At 38.7% G+C, this 18,122-nt stretch overlaps 1 protein-coding gene and 1 pseudogene across 4 annotated transcripts in view; one reads left to right on the top strand and one right to left on the bottom strand.

The window, feature by feature from the left end:
- INPP4B (inositol polyphosphate-4-phosphatase type II B) overlaps positions 1-18,122 on the bottom strand; it is an 839,852-nt gene that overhangs the window by 123,057 nt on the left and 698,673 nt on the right. For all 4 annotated transcript variants that reach the window (XM_043902501.1, XM_043902500.1, XM_043902504.1 and 1 more), the window contains one exon: positions 11,021-11,224. In XM_043902501.1, the coding sequence (XP_043758436.1) occupies positions 11,021-11,224 (204 nt within the window). The remainder of the gene's footprint in view (positions 1-11,020; positions 11,225-18,122) is intronic.
- On the top strand, positions 3,281-4,354 carry LOC122694158 (annotated as a pseudogene).

An 18,122-nucleotide genomic window follows, 5' to 3' on the forward strand; every position in this document is an offset into this window, starting at 1 on the left:
AATGAGTATTGGGTACCTTTAATGAGCGAGTGCTCTGCTAACTAGGGGGACACAAAAGTGAGCATGGCATTGTCTTTGCCCTTAAGGAACGTATAAAGTTGAATATATGGAAGAAATAGACATATAAACAAGTGACTACAGTTCAGTGCTTACGAGACTGTGTGATCATGGGATGCAAGAATAATGCTTTATTATACAAAATACTTTGGAGTTGAATGTATATATAATGTAAAATTTGTAAGTAAATGGCCAAATTTTAGTAGACATCTTACTGACTTTAGGTTAGTCATAAGGTATTGCTTTAGAAAAAGACAGATTAGTATCTAGCTGCCTATAAGATATCATTACCTTTAAAAAATGAGAATGATTAATTTCCTTCTTATTAAGATCAGGTCAATGGTTTCACATAGCATAATTCTAGCCAGTCAGAGAACTGAACAGAAATGCTTTGGAATATCAATTTTCATAGGAACATTATGCATGACCTCAACTATTTTCCCTAGAGGTAAGGTCTAAGATGAACAGAAACTGGCAAGAGAAGTTGAGACTACAAGTCACTGAAGATTGTTCATAGATGAGGAATCTGGCTAGATCAGTTTTGTCATCAACAGTATTTTGCAACCAGGTATGCTCACTGCCACCAATAATGACAATATACATAGCTGTATCAATCATCTGTCAAACTGAAACCTTCATATTTGTTCTACACACCATTAGAGAAAGGTGAAATACAAAATAAACTGTGAAAATCTGGTAAAGAACATATCAGAAAGATGTAAATCTTACTCCAAAATTCAATCCTTGGGAATTTTGAGTTGCAGAGAAACCACATCTTTTTCAGGTTATATAGAGACTTCATTCCAAAAAATACCTGAAATAAGTATTACTGTGAATTTGTGCTATTGTTTCTATATGCTATGAAATTACCAAACACTTATTATGGATTAATGCGAACCATCTATTATGCTTATGTGACATAAACACATTTTGCCATAATAAAGCATAGTAAATGTTCTCCTAGCTTAAGAATGGAAACTAATGTTAAATTTGATTTACATTTACGACAGGAAGAAGGGAAAGTAATTGGCTAATCTGGATGCTGAAATGTTTCCTGATATAGAAAAGTAGTCCAGCTAAAAAAATGAGTTAGGAATATGGCTAAATAATAAAGTTTTCTTAGTCTCACATTTTGCTGGAATGGATCAAATCTAAAAGATCAGAAGTTTATCTTTATTCTTTAACAATTATTGAATGAGAGTAGGCAGATTTAGCCCCAAACCCAACAGTGTTAAATCACAATTTCCTGAGAACAGTAGAATTACTGAAAGCCACAAAAACTGGGTCAATTTAATACTTTGGTGGGATGACATGCTTTAATATTTTGGACAAACTAATCTTGGAATCCCAGCTGTTGGCAGCATCTGCTGTAGAGATGTAGAGAAAGAAAAGCAATATGTCATCTTTACCAGCTAAAACATGGAGAATGCTAGATTAGTCTATTTCTTTGCACAGACTGTCACAAAAATCCCCCTATTCCTTCAGGGTTTAATTGTCTACTAACTTTTCAGGAAAATAAACCTTTAAAGCTCTCAATTATTTAATAAGTAAAATTCAGCAAATAATAGACTTATTTTTGGCCAATGATCATTTTAGTTTCAATCTCTTCCTTATTGACTAATTATTATCTAGATTCATATGTCATTAATTTTTCCAACAAACAAGTTGAACAGAGAAAGGACATTCTCACATTGATTGAGTTAACAGAGATTCTCTCTCCTGACCTCCAAAAGAAAGGTTTTTTACATGCATTATCTCACTAGAACTTGAGTAACTTACTAACATGAACTTACTTTCCAAATATTTATTATGAAAAACTAAATGCAGTTGTTCAAGTTAGGTAATTGTTAAAACTACAGTCGCTGCCAGAAATTAAATAAATCAGATTTTTAAAAAATAGAGCTATTATAATCTTATGTACAAGCCTAAATTAACCTACACGATCAGAGTGTTTTTGTATGCTATCACAGAAACCCAATTAAATTAATTGTTTAAAATGTTAAATTATTTCAGGAAGTTGACTGGACTTGTAATCAGTGCCGAAACTTTTCTAACACCTAATTAACCAAGAAAAGCGGTACACAAAATTATGTTTCCAATTCATTTAATAGTACAGTCTCTAAAGGCATTTCCAATTAGCTACATTTTCATTGGATTTACTCAACTTTTCAAAGTTAGATAAAGATCTGAAAATAATGTTAAGTGGTTATAACTTCAGTACTATTTTTTAAAATAAAAGATTCCATATTTTATTTCTATTTTTTTTACATATATTTGCACCTATTCTTTTTCAAATTCTTTTCCCATTTAGACAAAGGGATCTTTCTAATAGAAAGTGGTCTCCAAGGAACAGCAATAAGAAGTTTGACTGTTATATAATATTTTATTGAAGTTGGCCCTCTTGGCTGGCCCTCACAAGGTCTGGAATTTCTAATTTTTCTCAAATGTTCTAGAAACTAACTTCCACCACTTTGTTTGGTGTCTATATGAAACTTCCACCACTCTGCTCAGCCTGCCCTCTCTGCCCTCTTCTGCATATGATTCTGCTTTAATGATAAAAGAAGACATCCAGGTTAATGTCTGAAATATAAAAATAACTTGTACAACTCAACAGAAAAGAGCAAAGCAAATAATTAAAAAACAAGCAGATGAGCTGAACAGATATTTTTCCAAAGAAGACATGAAAAGGTGCTCAACATCACTAATCATCAGGGAAAAGGAAATCTAAGCCGCAATGAAAGACACCCCACACATTCTAGAATGGGTGTCATCAAAAAGAAAATAGATAACAGGTGGTGGAGAGGATGCAGAGAAGAAGGGAACCTGTATGCACTGTTGGTAGGAATGTAAATTGGTGCTGCCACTATGGAAATCAGTATGGAGGCTCCTCCAAAAATTAAAAATAGAACCTCCATATGATGGTTACACTTCTGGATATATATTAGAAGGAAACAAACTCTCTATTGCAAAGAGATATCTGCACCACCATGTTCATTGCAGTACTATTTATAATAGGTAAGATATGGAAACACCTTAAGTGTTCATCAACAAATGCATGAATAAAGAAAATGTGATGTACATACATACATACAAGCATACACATACACACACACACACACACACACCAACCCACAGTCACAAAAAAGGAAGTAGGAAGACTGCTCTCTGGGTGCCTTTGTGCAGTTCTGGTCACTCCGAGTGGAGCCAGAAAACCTGAAGGGCCATGATGGCTATGAAACCCAAGCTCCACTAACCAAACAGACAAGGCCAGATGGAATCCAGGTTTAAGATGCTGACGGAGTCAAGTTTGACAAAGAATTTTTATTTTATTTTTTTTCCATTTATTTTTATTAGTTGGAGGCTAATTACTTTACAATATTGTAGTGTTTTTTGTCATACATTGACATAAATCAGCCATGGATTTACATGTGTTCCCCATCCCGATCCCCCCTCCCACCTCCCTCTCCACCCTGACAAAGAATTTTTAGAAACAAAACAACAGTTGCAGAAGTTGCAAGATGGTAACCATCTGCTCTTCTAACAAGTACCAATGGTTGAAAATGATGGGATGAAGCTGGTGCAGACCCAGAGCATCCTCCACTACACAGCAGATTAGCACCGTCTCTTTGGCAAAGACCTCAAGGAGAGAACCCTGATTGACATGTATGTAGAGGGGACCCTGGATCTTCTGGAACTGCTTATCAAATGTATCCTTACCTCAAACCAGATGATCAGCAAAAGGAAGTGGTTAACATAGCCCAGAAGCTATAATTGGATAGTTTCCTGCGTGTGAAAAGGTTTTATGGAGTCATGGACAAAGGTTTTTTGTTGGCAATCAGCTAAGCCTTGCAGACATAATTCTACTCCAGATCATTTTGGCTCTAGAAGAGAAAACATTAATATTCTGTCTGCCTTCCTTCACCTTCAGGAGTACATGGTGAAAATAAGCAATATCCCTGCAATCAATAAATTCCTTGAACCTGGCAGTGAGAAGCAGCCTCTGCCAGATGATATGTATGTGAAAACCATGTACAACATCTTCACGCCATAGGACAGCAGCGCAACTGGAAGTGAGCGCTGCTCCCAGAGACCGCTGTGTCCACAGCACTGTCTTAACTGAAGCTGGGCTGCCATGATCCAGCTCTGCTGTGGTGCTGTGTATACTGTTCCCAAGTTGGTCTTTCATATCCTGATATCTCTTCTAGAAACTTTGACCTTTTTTTTGTCCAGTGAGTGATTGTTATGGGACCTCTTCTGAAAACCTTTTGTGGCGAGGCCAGCATTTAGGTCAGAGATGCTCTGTCTACTCATTTCCCAGCAATGAGGATGGGCAGCATCTCATGTTGTCCCCTGAACTTCTGTCCTCTCCTTATCCCAATCTCAACACCCTCCAGTCTCTTCCTATTTTTAGTGTCTAATAACAATGGAGTTCACCAGATAGTAGCTTGCCTCTGAGCTAAAATAGATCCATGGTAGTGATGAATGCCTTTGATAGTCACCAAAATAAAGGATTTACTAATTAAAAAAAAAAAAAGGAAGGAAATTCTGCCATTTGCACCAACATAGATGGGTCCTGAGGGCATTACATTAAGTGAAATCAATCACATAATGGGCATACAAATATTGTATAACTCACTTATACTGAGAATCTTAAAAAAAAAAAAAAAAAAACAGATTCATGGAAGCAGAGAGTAGATTGGTGGTTGCCAGGAGTGAGGAGGGGGACAAAATGGGTGAAGGTGACTAAAAGGTGCAAACTTCCAGTTATGAGAAAAGTTAAGTCCTGGGGAGGTAATATACAATATGGTGACTACAGACAACAAAACAGAACTGTATGTTTGAAGGGTGCTATGAGAATGGGTATCAAAATTTTCATCCTAAAAAAAGAAAATCATAGTCCTGTAAAGTGATAGACATTAAGTTCTTGTGATTATATATGTGCAAAAAATCATTTTGCTGTATACCTTATACTAATACAGTGTTATATGTCAGTTATAGCTCAATAAACCTGAAGAAAACCATTTCAAATAAAGAACAAAGAAGCCATCCAGCCCCACCCACCCTCACAAAAGTAAAATCCATTTTTACACCCTCTCTGCATTCTCAGCCCAGCAGCACACTTCTGCCCAGGACTTATCCCCTGCATGCCTACTGGAATTTATTATCTTCTCTTCTTTGTAAGGGCCTTGTTCTATCAGTCACTGCCTCTCAGCCTCTCAGCCTTAAATGCTTTTTGGAGTAATAAACATAGTCAATTGTGCCACCTTTAAAACAAACCAAGGAAAAAACTAATAAACACAGACACACATCACAACTACCATTGTCAGCTAATGTGTCCTGTCTGAAAGGTCACCTCATCCTCCTTTTCATACTGTTACCTTCTACTCATATTTAATTCTCAGGAAATACTTCTGGAAATCCCACTGTGACCCCCAGATTCCCACTTCCTCCTATGTACAATCACTGTCATTGGTATCTCAAGAGCCCGGAATAGGCTGTGGAACCCTTGCATCTGTAGGCAGGTCACCTCTGGGTCCCCAGCACCGGGCACAGTAACCCAGGCAGAACAAGCACTTTGTAACACCCACCGTGCTGAACGCTTCACCATCGACCTCAACTCACCATTTTCTCTCGCTGTCTTCCTTTTTTTCCCATCATAAGTTTATTTAAAATACTGAGCTGAAGTCTTTAGCAAAGCCTAACTTCTTCCACCTGTCTTTCTACATCCTTGTCGCAACATTTTGTGACTATTTATTAACATATTTTTATCTACCACTAGAATCTGAGCTCTAGGATCTAACAACCTAGCATGATTTATCTTGCCATTTGGAGTACCTGTGATATAGAAGGTCTCAAAATGTATCTAAAGAAAAGGGAGGAAGGAAGGAAGGAATGTGAGGGATGACTTGAGCAGAAGGAGGAGGAAGAGGAGTGGGAGGGAGTTTGCATAACACAATAAGGTGAAACTTATGACAACAAAAGATACACAGTTCCAACAATCTCCCTTGATTTAATATAAAAGTGGTAATTATTTGTTAAAAAGTTAACAGTTAAGTCACTCAGTTGTGTCCAATGTTTTGAGACCCCATGGACTGCAGCACGCTGGGCTTCCCTGTCCATCACCAACTCCTGGAGCTTGCTCCAATTCATGTCCATCGAGTCGGTGATGCCATTCAACCATCTCATCCAGTCTTCCCCTTCTCCTCCTGCCTTCAATCTTTCCCAGCACCAGAGTATTTTCAAATGAGTCAGTTCTTCACATCAGGTCCCCAAAGCATTGGTGCTTCAGCTTCAGCATTGGTCTGATTTCCTTTAGGATTGACTGGTTGGATCTCCTTGCAGTCCAAGGGACTCTCGAGTCTTCTCCAGCACCACAGTTTAAAAGCATCAATTCTTTGGCACTCAGCTTTCTTTATGGTCCAACTCTCATATCCATACATGACTACTGGAAAAACTATAGTTTTGACTATAGGCACCTTTGTCAACAAAGTAATGTTTCTGCTTTTTAATATGCTGTCTACATTGATCATAGCTTTTCTTCCAAAGAGAAAGTGTCTTTTAATTTCATGGCTGTAGTCACTATCTGAAGTGATAAAGTCTGTCACTGTTTCCATTGTTTCCCCAACTATTTGACAAGAAGTGATGGGACCAAATGCCATGATCTTAGTTTTTTGAATGTTGAGTTTTAAGCCAGCTTTTTCACTCTCTTCTTTTACTTTCATCAAGAGGCTCTTTAGTTCCTTTTCACTCTCTGCCTTTAGGGTGGCATCATCTGCATATCTGAGGTTATTGATATTTCTCCTGGCAATCTTGATTCCAGCTTGTGTTTCATCCAATCTGGTGTTTTGTATGATACACTCTGCATAGAAGTTAAATAAGCAGGTAACAGTATCAGCTTTGATGGACTCCTTTCCCAATTTGGAACCAGTCCATTGTTCCATGTCCAGTTCTACCTGTTGCTTCTTGGCCTGCATACAGATTTCTCAGGAAACAGGTCAGGTGGTCTGGTATTCCCATTTCTTAAAGAATTTTCCACAGTTTGTTGTGACCCACACAGTCAAAGGCCTTGGCATAGTCAATAAAGCAGAAGTAGATGTTTTTCTGGAATTCTCTTACTTTTTCTATGATCCAGTGGGTGTTGGCAACTTGATCTCTGGTTCCTTTGCCCATTCTAAATCCAGCTTGAACATTGGGAAGTTCTCGGTTCACAGATTGTTGAAGTCTATCTTGGAGAATTTTGAACATTACTTTGCTAGTGTGTGAGATGAGTGCAATTGTGTGTTAGTTTAAACATTCTTTGGTATTGCCTTTCTTTGGGATTGGAATGAAGACTGTCCTTTTCTAGTCCTGTGGCCACTGCTGAGTTTTCCAAATTTCCTGGCATATTGAGTGCAACACTTTCACAGCATCATCTTTTAGGATTTGAAATAGCTCAACTGGAATTCCATCACTTCCAGTAGCTTTGTTTGTAGTGATGCTTTCTAAGGCCCGCTTGACTTCATACTCCAGAATGTCTGGAGTTAACAGTAAGTTTACTTCATGAAATACAAGTTCTATTCTATATCTACTCAAACTCTTTCAAAGTCACAATCAAAATTTATTTATTGGTTATGCTGGGTAGCATGTGGGATCTCAGTTCCCTGACTAGGGATTGAATCCATGTCCCCTGCATTGGGAGAAAAGAGTCTTAACCACTGGACCACCAGGGAAGTCCCATAAACCAAATTTATGATCTATCCCATTTCCTCACTTATCTCAAGGACTATTATTGATCCTTATACTGAGGATCATATATAACTTACACATCTAAAAAAGATAACATACAGCAATAATAGTAAAGTAATACAATTCATGTGCCTGGGCCTTTGCAGGACATGGGGCATTATCACACAGGCAAATCATCTATCTCTGGACCACACGAAGAGCTATACAGAACAGGTGCTGTTATTTTCACTTTACAGTGGAGAAAACTGAACTTCAGAGAGGTTACGAGGTATGCACATCTCTGTCAGGGAATGTTTGACGGGAGGATTCCTACATGCTGTCTCTCATGAGTCCTTTGTCCCTCTTCAAGCGGAACAGCACGCTGCTCCCAGGGACTGAGGTCATTGTGTGAGGCAAGCATGAGTCTCCTTTAGTAAACATTCTCCTTAGGACAAAACAGCTTAATCTCCTTCCCCTTTCTTGAGATATGGATTGTCTCCCGACCTTGTGACTAACATTACGCCTTGTTCCCTTGGTAACGGTTGCTGTACATTTGGTTTTCTGATCTCTATCATTCCCGAAAGAAGTTTCTTGCACTGCAGCCTATATATACTCATAGAAAAATCATTAAAGCACCTTTGCTCCATCAGAGCTTAGGTCCCCGGGTCTTTTTTGTCTCTTTCTCTCTCTTTCTCTCTCTCTCTCTCTCTCTCTCTTTTTCTGGCTGACTCTCTGGAGCATGGAGACCCATCGTGCTCACTTTTCTGCCCGGGCTTCTAAGACCCCCTCGAGAGGGCGCCTGGTGCCTTCGTGAGTGATGCAAGTCCTGTATCAAGGACTTTATTGGTCCTCTGGGTAAACCAAGGGATATCAGCCTCTTTCTCTCTTTCACTTTCTTATTGTCGACTCCATATCACAAGGTTCCGGGCCATTAAAGGACCCCAACAGTCTCAGAGCAGTAAGTAAATTGAAGTAGAAGGTGAAGGTAAAAAGAAGAAATACTAGATTTTCTCTTTTGAAAATGATTCAGTGGGAGAAATGTAATCTTAATCAGTGACAACAAATACTTATTCAGCATTTACCTCTTGGAGCCCAGTGCTGTCTTTCCTGCGATAGTAATTTCATCAAAAGAAAGAGCAGGTATCACTTCATAGCCCTGCAGACAGCAATTTTTTTGAGCGACCTGAGCCTTTCAAATAATTTACTCCCTGAACACTTCTAAATTTAGAGTGGCAGGGAAAATAATCATTAACTCTTTAACACCTAATACAGTTAGCATACAAGAGCATTTTCTTGGTTAAGCATGTGATACAGTAAGGAGTTTCTTTCTGTGTGTGTGTGTGTGTGTGGTGTGCATATACTTCAGAAAGTTCTTAGATAATGGAATATATATTGATTCAGGAGAAACACACTGTTCCCTCTCACCCAGAGAGAGAAACCTTGGTTTTCTTCTGTTTTATTCTGCCTACCTAGGGTTCCTATTACCATGTTGACTTATTTGCTTTATTTGCCTTTGTGTGTGCTTGCATGCTAAGCTGCTTCAGTTGTGTCTGACTCTTTGTGACCCTATGAACCATAGCCCACCAGGCTCCACTGTCCATGGGATTCTCCAGGCAAGAATACTGGAGTGGGTTGCCACGCCCTCCTCCAGAGGATCTTCACAACTCAGAGATCAAACCCGTGTCTTTTGTGACTCCTGCATTGGCCGGCAGTTTCTTTACCACTAGCGCCACTTCGGAAACCTTTATTTGCCTTTACTAGTTATTTTTTCAGATGCTTTCATGTGGCCCTTCTTTTGCCAATTTTAGAGCCACCTGGAGCAACATTTTTTAAATAACAAACCCAATAAACAAAAGAACTTAACAGATCTCTATGTCCACTGCTATTTAAATGTTAATGCTTTTTAAGTATGCCCAAAACTAACACACTGGACTGCACCAATGAAAATACTTGTTGTATCCAAGTCATGGATTATGGATGATTACTGACTCTTTTTCTAAAAACAATTTTAATGGTTTGTATCTCCTTAATAAGTAAGGAAAATATTACAGTCTTGCAATTGTGGCATCCTTGCTTTTGAGAGAGTCAATTCCTACATAGGTTCATAAGAAGTCAAGGGTTCCCAAGGAGGAGAAAGAGGTTCAGAACCCTGAAGAAGGAGAAAGGGGTCTGGGACTCTCAAGGAGAAAGGGACAAACTTTCTTTTCTACGTTGCTTTGTCTTAGTCAATATAACAATGTATCCTGCTCGAGGACATGTTTCTCCTTAACAATAACCTTCTGACTAATTCTGTCATCTTAAAATATACAATATGGGAGTGGGTCTGGTAAGAACTTTCTATTGTTGGTTCTAATCTTGTTAATTTAAGATGTATATATTGTGGGAGTGGGTCTGAAAAAAGTATATAAGGCCTTAATAAGACGAGCTAGGGGGCCATTCTCTGTCCCCCTTCTGATGTCTGATGTCTATGTCAAAAGCTTTCTCTGTCGCTTTTTATACTTTAATAAAACTCTGCTACACAAAAGTTCCTGAGTGATCCAGCCTCGTCCCTGGTCCTGAAGCTAAATCTTCTTCTTTGGAGATCAGGAATCAGACATGGTTCTCTGTAAGCTATCACGTTGATGACATTTATTGGAGATAATTATTATTTGACTATATTATATGTACATTAACATATATAATGTAGCAGTTCAGTGGTAAAGGATCTGCTTGCCAATGCAGAAGATGCAGGTTCAATTCCTGGGTGGGGAAGATCCCCTGGAGAAGGAAATGACAACCCATTCCAGTGTTCTTGCCTGGGAAATCCAGAGCCTGGTGGGCTACAGTCCATGGGGTCACAAGGAGTTGGACACAACTTAGCAACTAAACAGCAACAATCACAACAAAATATGTTTTATATATATACATATATATATGCATATATATATTTATTTGCTATCAAATAGGTTATATATATATTTATATATATTTTATTATATATTATATATATTTATATTATATTTATATATATTTATATATATATATATAACCTATTTGATATCAAATAAATTTTCACATCAAATAAATATGGTTGGGTTAAAACTTTCATTTATAATTTGCCCCCAAGGAAAAAACCATGACCTATTTACCCACAATCTGTATCATGACTGCTTTCCGACATGTTTTGATGAAAAGGAGAGATTTCTTAACACTTATGCTCTGTTTTACAGTACTAAACATGGGGAGGCAAGCTAAGTTTAAAAAAAAATAAAAGACTTACCCACTCCTCCTCATCATAGTCTGAATGGTGTGGAATGGAGTCCTGCCGTCTCATCGGCAGGGGTGGGTCCTGGGAACTGCTCTCCTCTGCGCCACTCTTAGGAGAGGGTGGTTTCGTCAGGACACCTCCCGGCCTGGCGGTGTAAAGTGCTAAAAGGGCACTTCTGACCAGCTGATCCTTGAAGGCATGTACAAAAAGCTCTGTCTGGAAAGAAATTGACAAGGATTAGAAACGCCATGGTAGGCATCTCAGCAGAGAGCTATGGAAAGGTCAGTGGCAGATCTGCTGACACTTAAGCGGTGTGGATGGTGGAAAAAGTACATGCAACAGAGAGAGAAAGTGATTCATACCAATCAATGGAAAATAGTTTGCTTTCAGGCTGCTGCCAAGGCCTTGAGTTCTAAAGCTAATGCTGAGGTTGTATATACACTTTGAACACCATCTGTCTCCTCGACCCCCCTCTCTTTTTTTCCAGATCCTGTCGTTAGAGATGGATTTCACTGGGGATTATCATTTGAACACCATCTACCTGCTGTGTCTTTCAGGTAATTTCCAAATATGCCTTTAAAGACAATGTTATCAGACTATGTTTATTTTGTGTTTTAAATAGAGTTAAAAGTTGAAGAATGACATATCTTTGCAAAAAAAAAAAGAAGAAAAAATAGAGGCAGGAGACCTTGATTCTTTTTAGCATCATGGACAGATTTCACAAGTAGAGATGACACAGGCAGTCTTCCTCAGGAAAACATTTGGCTTTTATTCCCTATTATTACCCTCTAAACTGTCTCCCCAACCAAATGGTTTCAGTAATGTTCAATGTTAACGAGGTTACCGTGAAATTTGCCATGGTAGATTTTTACAAGCCGGTGGTAAATACCAAGTAAGTACTACTGTAATGACGCCTTTCCAACAATAAAGAACTTTACAGCTGTACTTTGCATTTTCCTGATGAAATGTTTAATGGCTTCACCCTGTTAGATACTGGAGGGTGCAGTCATTGATTTTCTGTATTATAGTACACTGAACATGCAAGTGGCCTAACAATCTGTTCAGAGCAGAGAAATAACACAAGCATTGACTCACACTGTTAACGTATTTATACTTCGTAACCCGTCGGGAAGGGGCCCCTTAACCCACAGCATCATGCTGAAGAACACATCATTTACTGAGATGATCTTGGCTAAAATGTTGTCTTCACCAATGCTATAACTCAAGGTAATCATTTATTGGTGCTCTCTAAATCAATCCTAATGTAAATCAACCCTGACTATTCATTGGAATGGCTGATGCTGAAGCTGAACCTCCAATACTCTGGCCACCTGATGTGAAGAGCTGACTCACTGGAAAAGACCCTGATGCTGGGAAAGATTGTAAAAAGCAGGAGGAGAAGGGGGTGACAGAGAATGAGATGGTTGGATGGCATCATCAACTCTATGGACATGAATCTTAGCAAACTCCGGAAGATGGGGAAGGACAGGGAAGCCTGGCATGCCGCAGTCCATGGGTTCACAAAGAGTTGGCCTAGACTGAATGGCTGAATGACAACAACAACTCAATGAGTGGTCTACAGTGCCATGCCCAATCACTGTTACTAAATTGTCTCTAAATTTCCCTGTTGTGTCAGCAATTACAGAAAACCAGTTAAACCATGTGCACCTAATAAAACTAAGTCATATCTGTATAGCTACATCTTTGCAACAGATTGTGAAATTCTAGAGCTAGAAGGGACCTTGAGTGGACCTCTTCACTAACAAGATAAAAACACTAAGAAAAAAGCGTGGTGACTCGTCCTAGGGCCGACTGTTGATTGGAACGAATGGAACAGAGGCAAGGTTTTCTAACAAATTCAGTTATCTCTCCCCCTTATTCCACACCGCCCACCACGACGGTCAGCCTAGATGGTTCTGTCCATTTTCCTCTTCTCTACCCCCAGCTCACCAAGTGTTCCAAACATCCACCAGCTCTCACAGTTAGTTGTGTCCACAACTGAGGATGTAACTCTCTTCCCTGAGAAATTTTAGCAGATGGGTTTAAACACTCGTTTAATCTGTTAGTCATATTGGAGGCACTTTGAAGGTAAGTAGACAAGAAATATGATTTAAAAAGGATAATATTTTAAGAATAAGCAGATGGAAAATATTTTATAACAAATAAGTTTTCTTATTTTTAAAAATAAAAAGGCAGTTTGGTTTTGTTTTTTTTTTTTTTTTTTACTAAAAAGAACTGATGAAAAAGTTGGCTACACAAGTACAAATCAGTATAGTTGTAGCAAAATGGGAAACATGCTGTTTATGTAATTTTTCAGAGAGCATGGATGTCTCTGTCAATGTGAATTCAAGTCAATGTAGGCAAAACCAAGACAATATTGTAAAGTAAAATAAATTAATTAGTTTAAAAGAAAAAAAGGAAAAACCATAAAATAAATAAATAAATATTAAAAACATGAATGCACTTCCACTCAACTTAACCAAACTATTTCTCTCCTGATAGTCTCAATAAATTCTTTTGATTTATTTTTAGAGCAAAACAGCTTGACTTCTTTGACTTCTGCTACTATAGCTCTAGTCTCCATAATGCTCACTAATTACTATGTAGCTGCATACTATTCACACCCAATGAAGTTTCCTATGGTTCTTGTAATCACCACTATTTCTTCCCATGGTAGCACACACAGAGTTACTCAATTTATTCAAATCTCATTTGGGTTGATTTAGCACCAATGACATGGGAGCTAATGTATACATTCTTGGAGTTTTAAAAACCTAGAATTTTTTTTTTTGGGGGGGCGGGGATAGCTGAATATAATGTTCAAAAATCTTAAACAGAATAAAAATGGATCTTTTACTTTGTGTCTATACTGAAATATGTATTTGACTCCCTTGGAAACTCTTTGGATCACCCAGATCCTGAGCATAGAATCAAATTTTGTTACACAATAGCAAAAATATTGTACTGCAATTTCCATGTGACCTGGAAAAATCTTAATTTTCTTGACCAGTGTTACTTGCTACATGTGGACCAATATAGACCCAGATGTTTTACCATCAAAATAAATTACTTTGAAGAGATTAATGGAGTCACTCAATCCTGTTATAGCTGTATTGCTTTATCTCAGGTGCTGTCCTTGAGATAATACCAGTGAAGTCAAACTCAAGGAAGGAAGCGACCATGTCTCTCTGAGCTACCTGTTGACTCAGAGTTCTGAAGGCCTTTTTCCTTTTCTTACCTAGCTCCCACTACAATAAATGAAAGAATAAAGGCTGTCTAAATATTATTGTAAGGGTTGGCAAAATAATTCATTTAAAATATTAACATAAATATACAGTAAAAAAGCATAAACTCTGAACCCAAGGCAGATCTATTTCATTTGTTCTATATTAAAAAAAAAAGAGAGAGAAAGAAAAGAAAATGGTTTCTTGCCTTTCTGCCGTTTTCCCCATTCATATGCTCATACAAGTATCCTTCAAAGTAACACACAGAATTATCTGCAAGTACAAAACTACTAAAAATTACTTCTCTTGGGGATACATTTGCTAGCTTCCTGAATATTAATGCAGGATGAATACTTAGAATATGTTCATTTAAACTCTCTCTTTTAAACTAGAGGACTCAACAAATTAAGCAAAGTCCCATTCCTTTTAGAATCTCCTTATATTCACTGAAAAAATCCAAGGCCATGCCTAATCTCACTGGCAATACGAAATGCCATAAACAAGTAATTATCATTTTAGTAGTCATGCATATGACATAAAAAGCATCCTGCTTATTTTTAAATGTTGTTGTTCAGTTGCTCAGTTGTGTCTGATTAATTTTTAAATTAGAACGCCTTAATTATTTCAAGGGCTTCCCTGGTGGCACTAATGGTGAAGAACCCACCTGCCAAGGCAGGGGACAGAAGAGCCATGGGTTTCACTCCACGACTTCACGGGGCAACAGTGTTTACTCGACATTAGCACCCTGATTGGTGTTTGGGGCAGCTGCTGCTGAGTCACGTCTGACTCTGTGATCCCATGGACTGCAGCCCGCCAGGCTCTTCTGTCCGTGAAATTTTCCAGGTAAGAATACTGGAGTGGGTTGCCATTTCCTCCTCCAGGGGATCTTTAAGACCCAGGGATCGAACCCAGGTCTCTTGCATCTCCTGCATTGACAGGCAGATTCTTTTACTACTGAGCCACCTGGGAAGTCCTCTTGATATGTGTTTAGCATTCCCTAAAGCAAAGAACATTGAGCTTTCAGCCAGGAAAGACACCTGACATCTGGACAGCTTATATAAACTATCCCCTTGACCTTGGCTAAAATCACATAACCGCTTTTTCCCGGTATGTACAAAATTACAGTGCCTATCTGTGAAACCCTCATGGGATTTCACTGTAAAGAGTACTCTTCTATTTATTCTTCTTTTTCTTGACCCACCTTTTCAGTTTCTGTTGCTGACTCATAATCCCCTGCTCACTCAAAATGTAGATAAGTGGACCCTAAGGGACCGTAAACCACTTTCTTTTTTTAATTTATTTTTTTAAATTTTGTGGCCACACTATGTGGCATGTGATCTTAGTTCCCTGACCAGGGATTGAACTTGTTCTCCCTGTGTTGTAAACACAGAGTCTTAACCACTGGTCTGCCAGGGATGTTCCTAAACCACTTTCTTAAAAGCATTTTTTCTACTGGTGATGTTATTCTATCACTTCAAGAGTCACTTTTTGTTATGCCAAGGTCTTCATTTCTGCCTACCTCCTGAATCAGCATGGTAAAGGGTTTCCATCTGCAAGTCTTCTGAATGTACAACCTCAGCCTGATCTCAAGTTTTTAAAATAAATGTGTTCTTCCCTGTGTTTCCATCTGAGGGGTATCATTACTGTTCAGCAAATCTGAGTCCAAACATCTGGAGCATCTTCAGGAATATTATCTTCTGGGTTAGTGATCAATTTCTACTGGTTAGACCTTTTCAGTAATTTCCAAGATTGACTCTTGTATTATATTCCTACAGCTAATCCTAGTTAATAACCTTTCTGTGTTCCATATTGATATTTCCTTAGTCTTCTTACAGGTTGATTCCATTTTCTTTAACCCTTGTTTTTTTCAGGATGTTATCCAAATAAAATATTGACATCTGAGTTCCAGCTCAGAACTCCTGAATCAGAATTTGTATTTTAGCAAAAGCTCCCCAGAAGCAGTACTGACATTTCGTGATGCTCAATATTCAAATCCCTCTGTTCTTACTCAGCTTAGTTATTGCTCAAAGGATGATCTTCACAAAGCAAGTCACCAGGTTTCCAATCTCAACAACCTTTCAGTGCCTACAGAATAGACCTTCTCTCAGGTAAATGAGATTAAGAAGGCTAGAACATATTTCTTTTTTAACTTTATGAGACACTGCTGAACTGATTTTCAAGCTGCAAACGTGTACCCATCAATGATGGATGAACGTTCCAGTTATTTCACATCCTTCCCAGCTCTTCCTACGCTCAGGCCTATTGATTTTAACTCCTCTAGTGGGTGGTTTTCTGTGCTTAGTCGCTCAGTCGTGTCCGACTCTTTGAGACCCCACGGACTGTAGCCCACCAGGCTCCTTTGTCCATGGGGATTCTCCAGGCAAGAATACTGGAGTGGGTTGCCACGCCCTCCCTCCAGGGGATCTTCCCAACTTAGAGATTGAATCCAGGTCTCCTGCCTTGCAGGCGGATTCTTTATCATTTGAGCCACAGGGAAACCCAGTGGGTAGTCAGTGGAACCTCATTTTAGTTTAAATTCGCATTTCCCTAATAACAAATGATGATGAGTATCTTTTCATGTGCTTATTTGCCATCCATCATTTTTGGTAAAATGTCTTTACAATTCTTTTGCTCATTTGTAATGGTTTTATTATTAAGTTGTAAGAATATACACTTGGCTACAAGTCCTTTGTCAGACATCTATTTTACAAATACCTTCTCCTAGTCTAGACTTGCCTTTTCATTTTCTTAATAGTGTCTTTCGAAAACTTTGACAGTTTTTAATTTTGAAAAAAGTCTTATGTATCATTTATGTTCTTTTTTATTAGTTCATGCTTTCTGTGTTCTAAGAAATATTTGCCTCATCCAAGATGAAAAAAAAATTCTTCTGTTGTATATCTGCTTACTTATTTATTTGCTTTTTTCATTCTTCTTCTGGCTGTGCTGGGTCTTTTTTGCAGCACGGGGGCTCTTTGCTGTGGTGTGCAAGATTTCTCCAGTTGCGGCACAGGCACAGGGCCTTCTCGTGTTGTGAAGCACAGGCTCTAGAGCACGTGGGCTCAGTAGTTGCAGCTAGCAGGCTTAGTCGGCCCATGGCATGTAGAATCTTAATCCCCCCACTAGGGATTGAACTGGCATTCCCTGTATTAAGAGGTGGATTCTTAACCACTGCACCACCAGGGAAGTCCTTGCTTTTTTTCTTTTAGCTTGTATATTAAGGTCTATGATTCATTTTAAATTAATTTTTATGTATGTGTCAGGTGTAGATAAGGAAAGGTTTACTCTGCATGGAGATATCCCATTGTTCCTGCACTATATGTTAAAAAGATATCCTTTCCCCAATGAATTTTCACTACATTTTTATATAAATTTATTTAATCACCTGTGCTGTGCTTAGTCACTCAGTCATGTCTGACTCTGCAATCTCATGGACTGTAGCCCACCAGGCTCCTCTGTCCATGGGGATTCTCCAGGCAAGAATACTGGAGTGGGTTGCCATGCTCTCTTCCAGAGGATCTTCCCAACCCAGGGATCGAATCCAGGTCTCCCGCATTGCAGGCGGCTTCTTCACCATCTGAGCCACCAGAGACATCACCAAATGATCAATACTGAAGTCAGCTGATTATAATCTTTGCAGCTGAAGATGGAGAAGCTTTATACAGTCAGCAAAAGCAAGATCTCGAGCTGACTGTGGCTCAGATTATCAGCTCCTTAATGCAAAGTTCAGGCACAAATTAAACAAAGTAGGAAAAACCACTAGTCCATTCAGGTACAACCTAATCAAATCCCATATGATGGTACAGTGGAGGTGACGAATAGATTCAAGGTCTGGTAAACAGAGTGCCTGATGAACTATGGACAGAGGTTTGTAACATTGTACAGGGGGCAGT

Source organism: Cervus elaphus, chromosome 5 (assembly GCF_910594005.1).
Source record: "Cervus elaphus chromosome 5, mCerEla1.1, whole genome shotgun sequence".
Taxonomy (NCBI): Eukaryota; Metazoa; Chordata; class Mammalia; order Artiodactyla; family Cervidae; genus Cervus; species Cervus elaphus.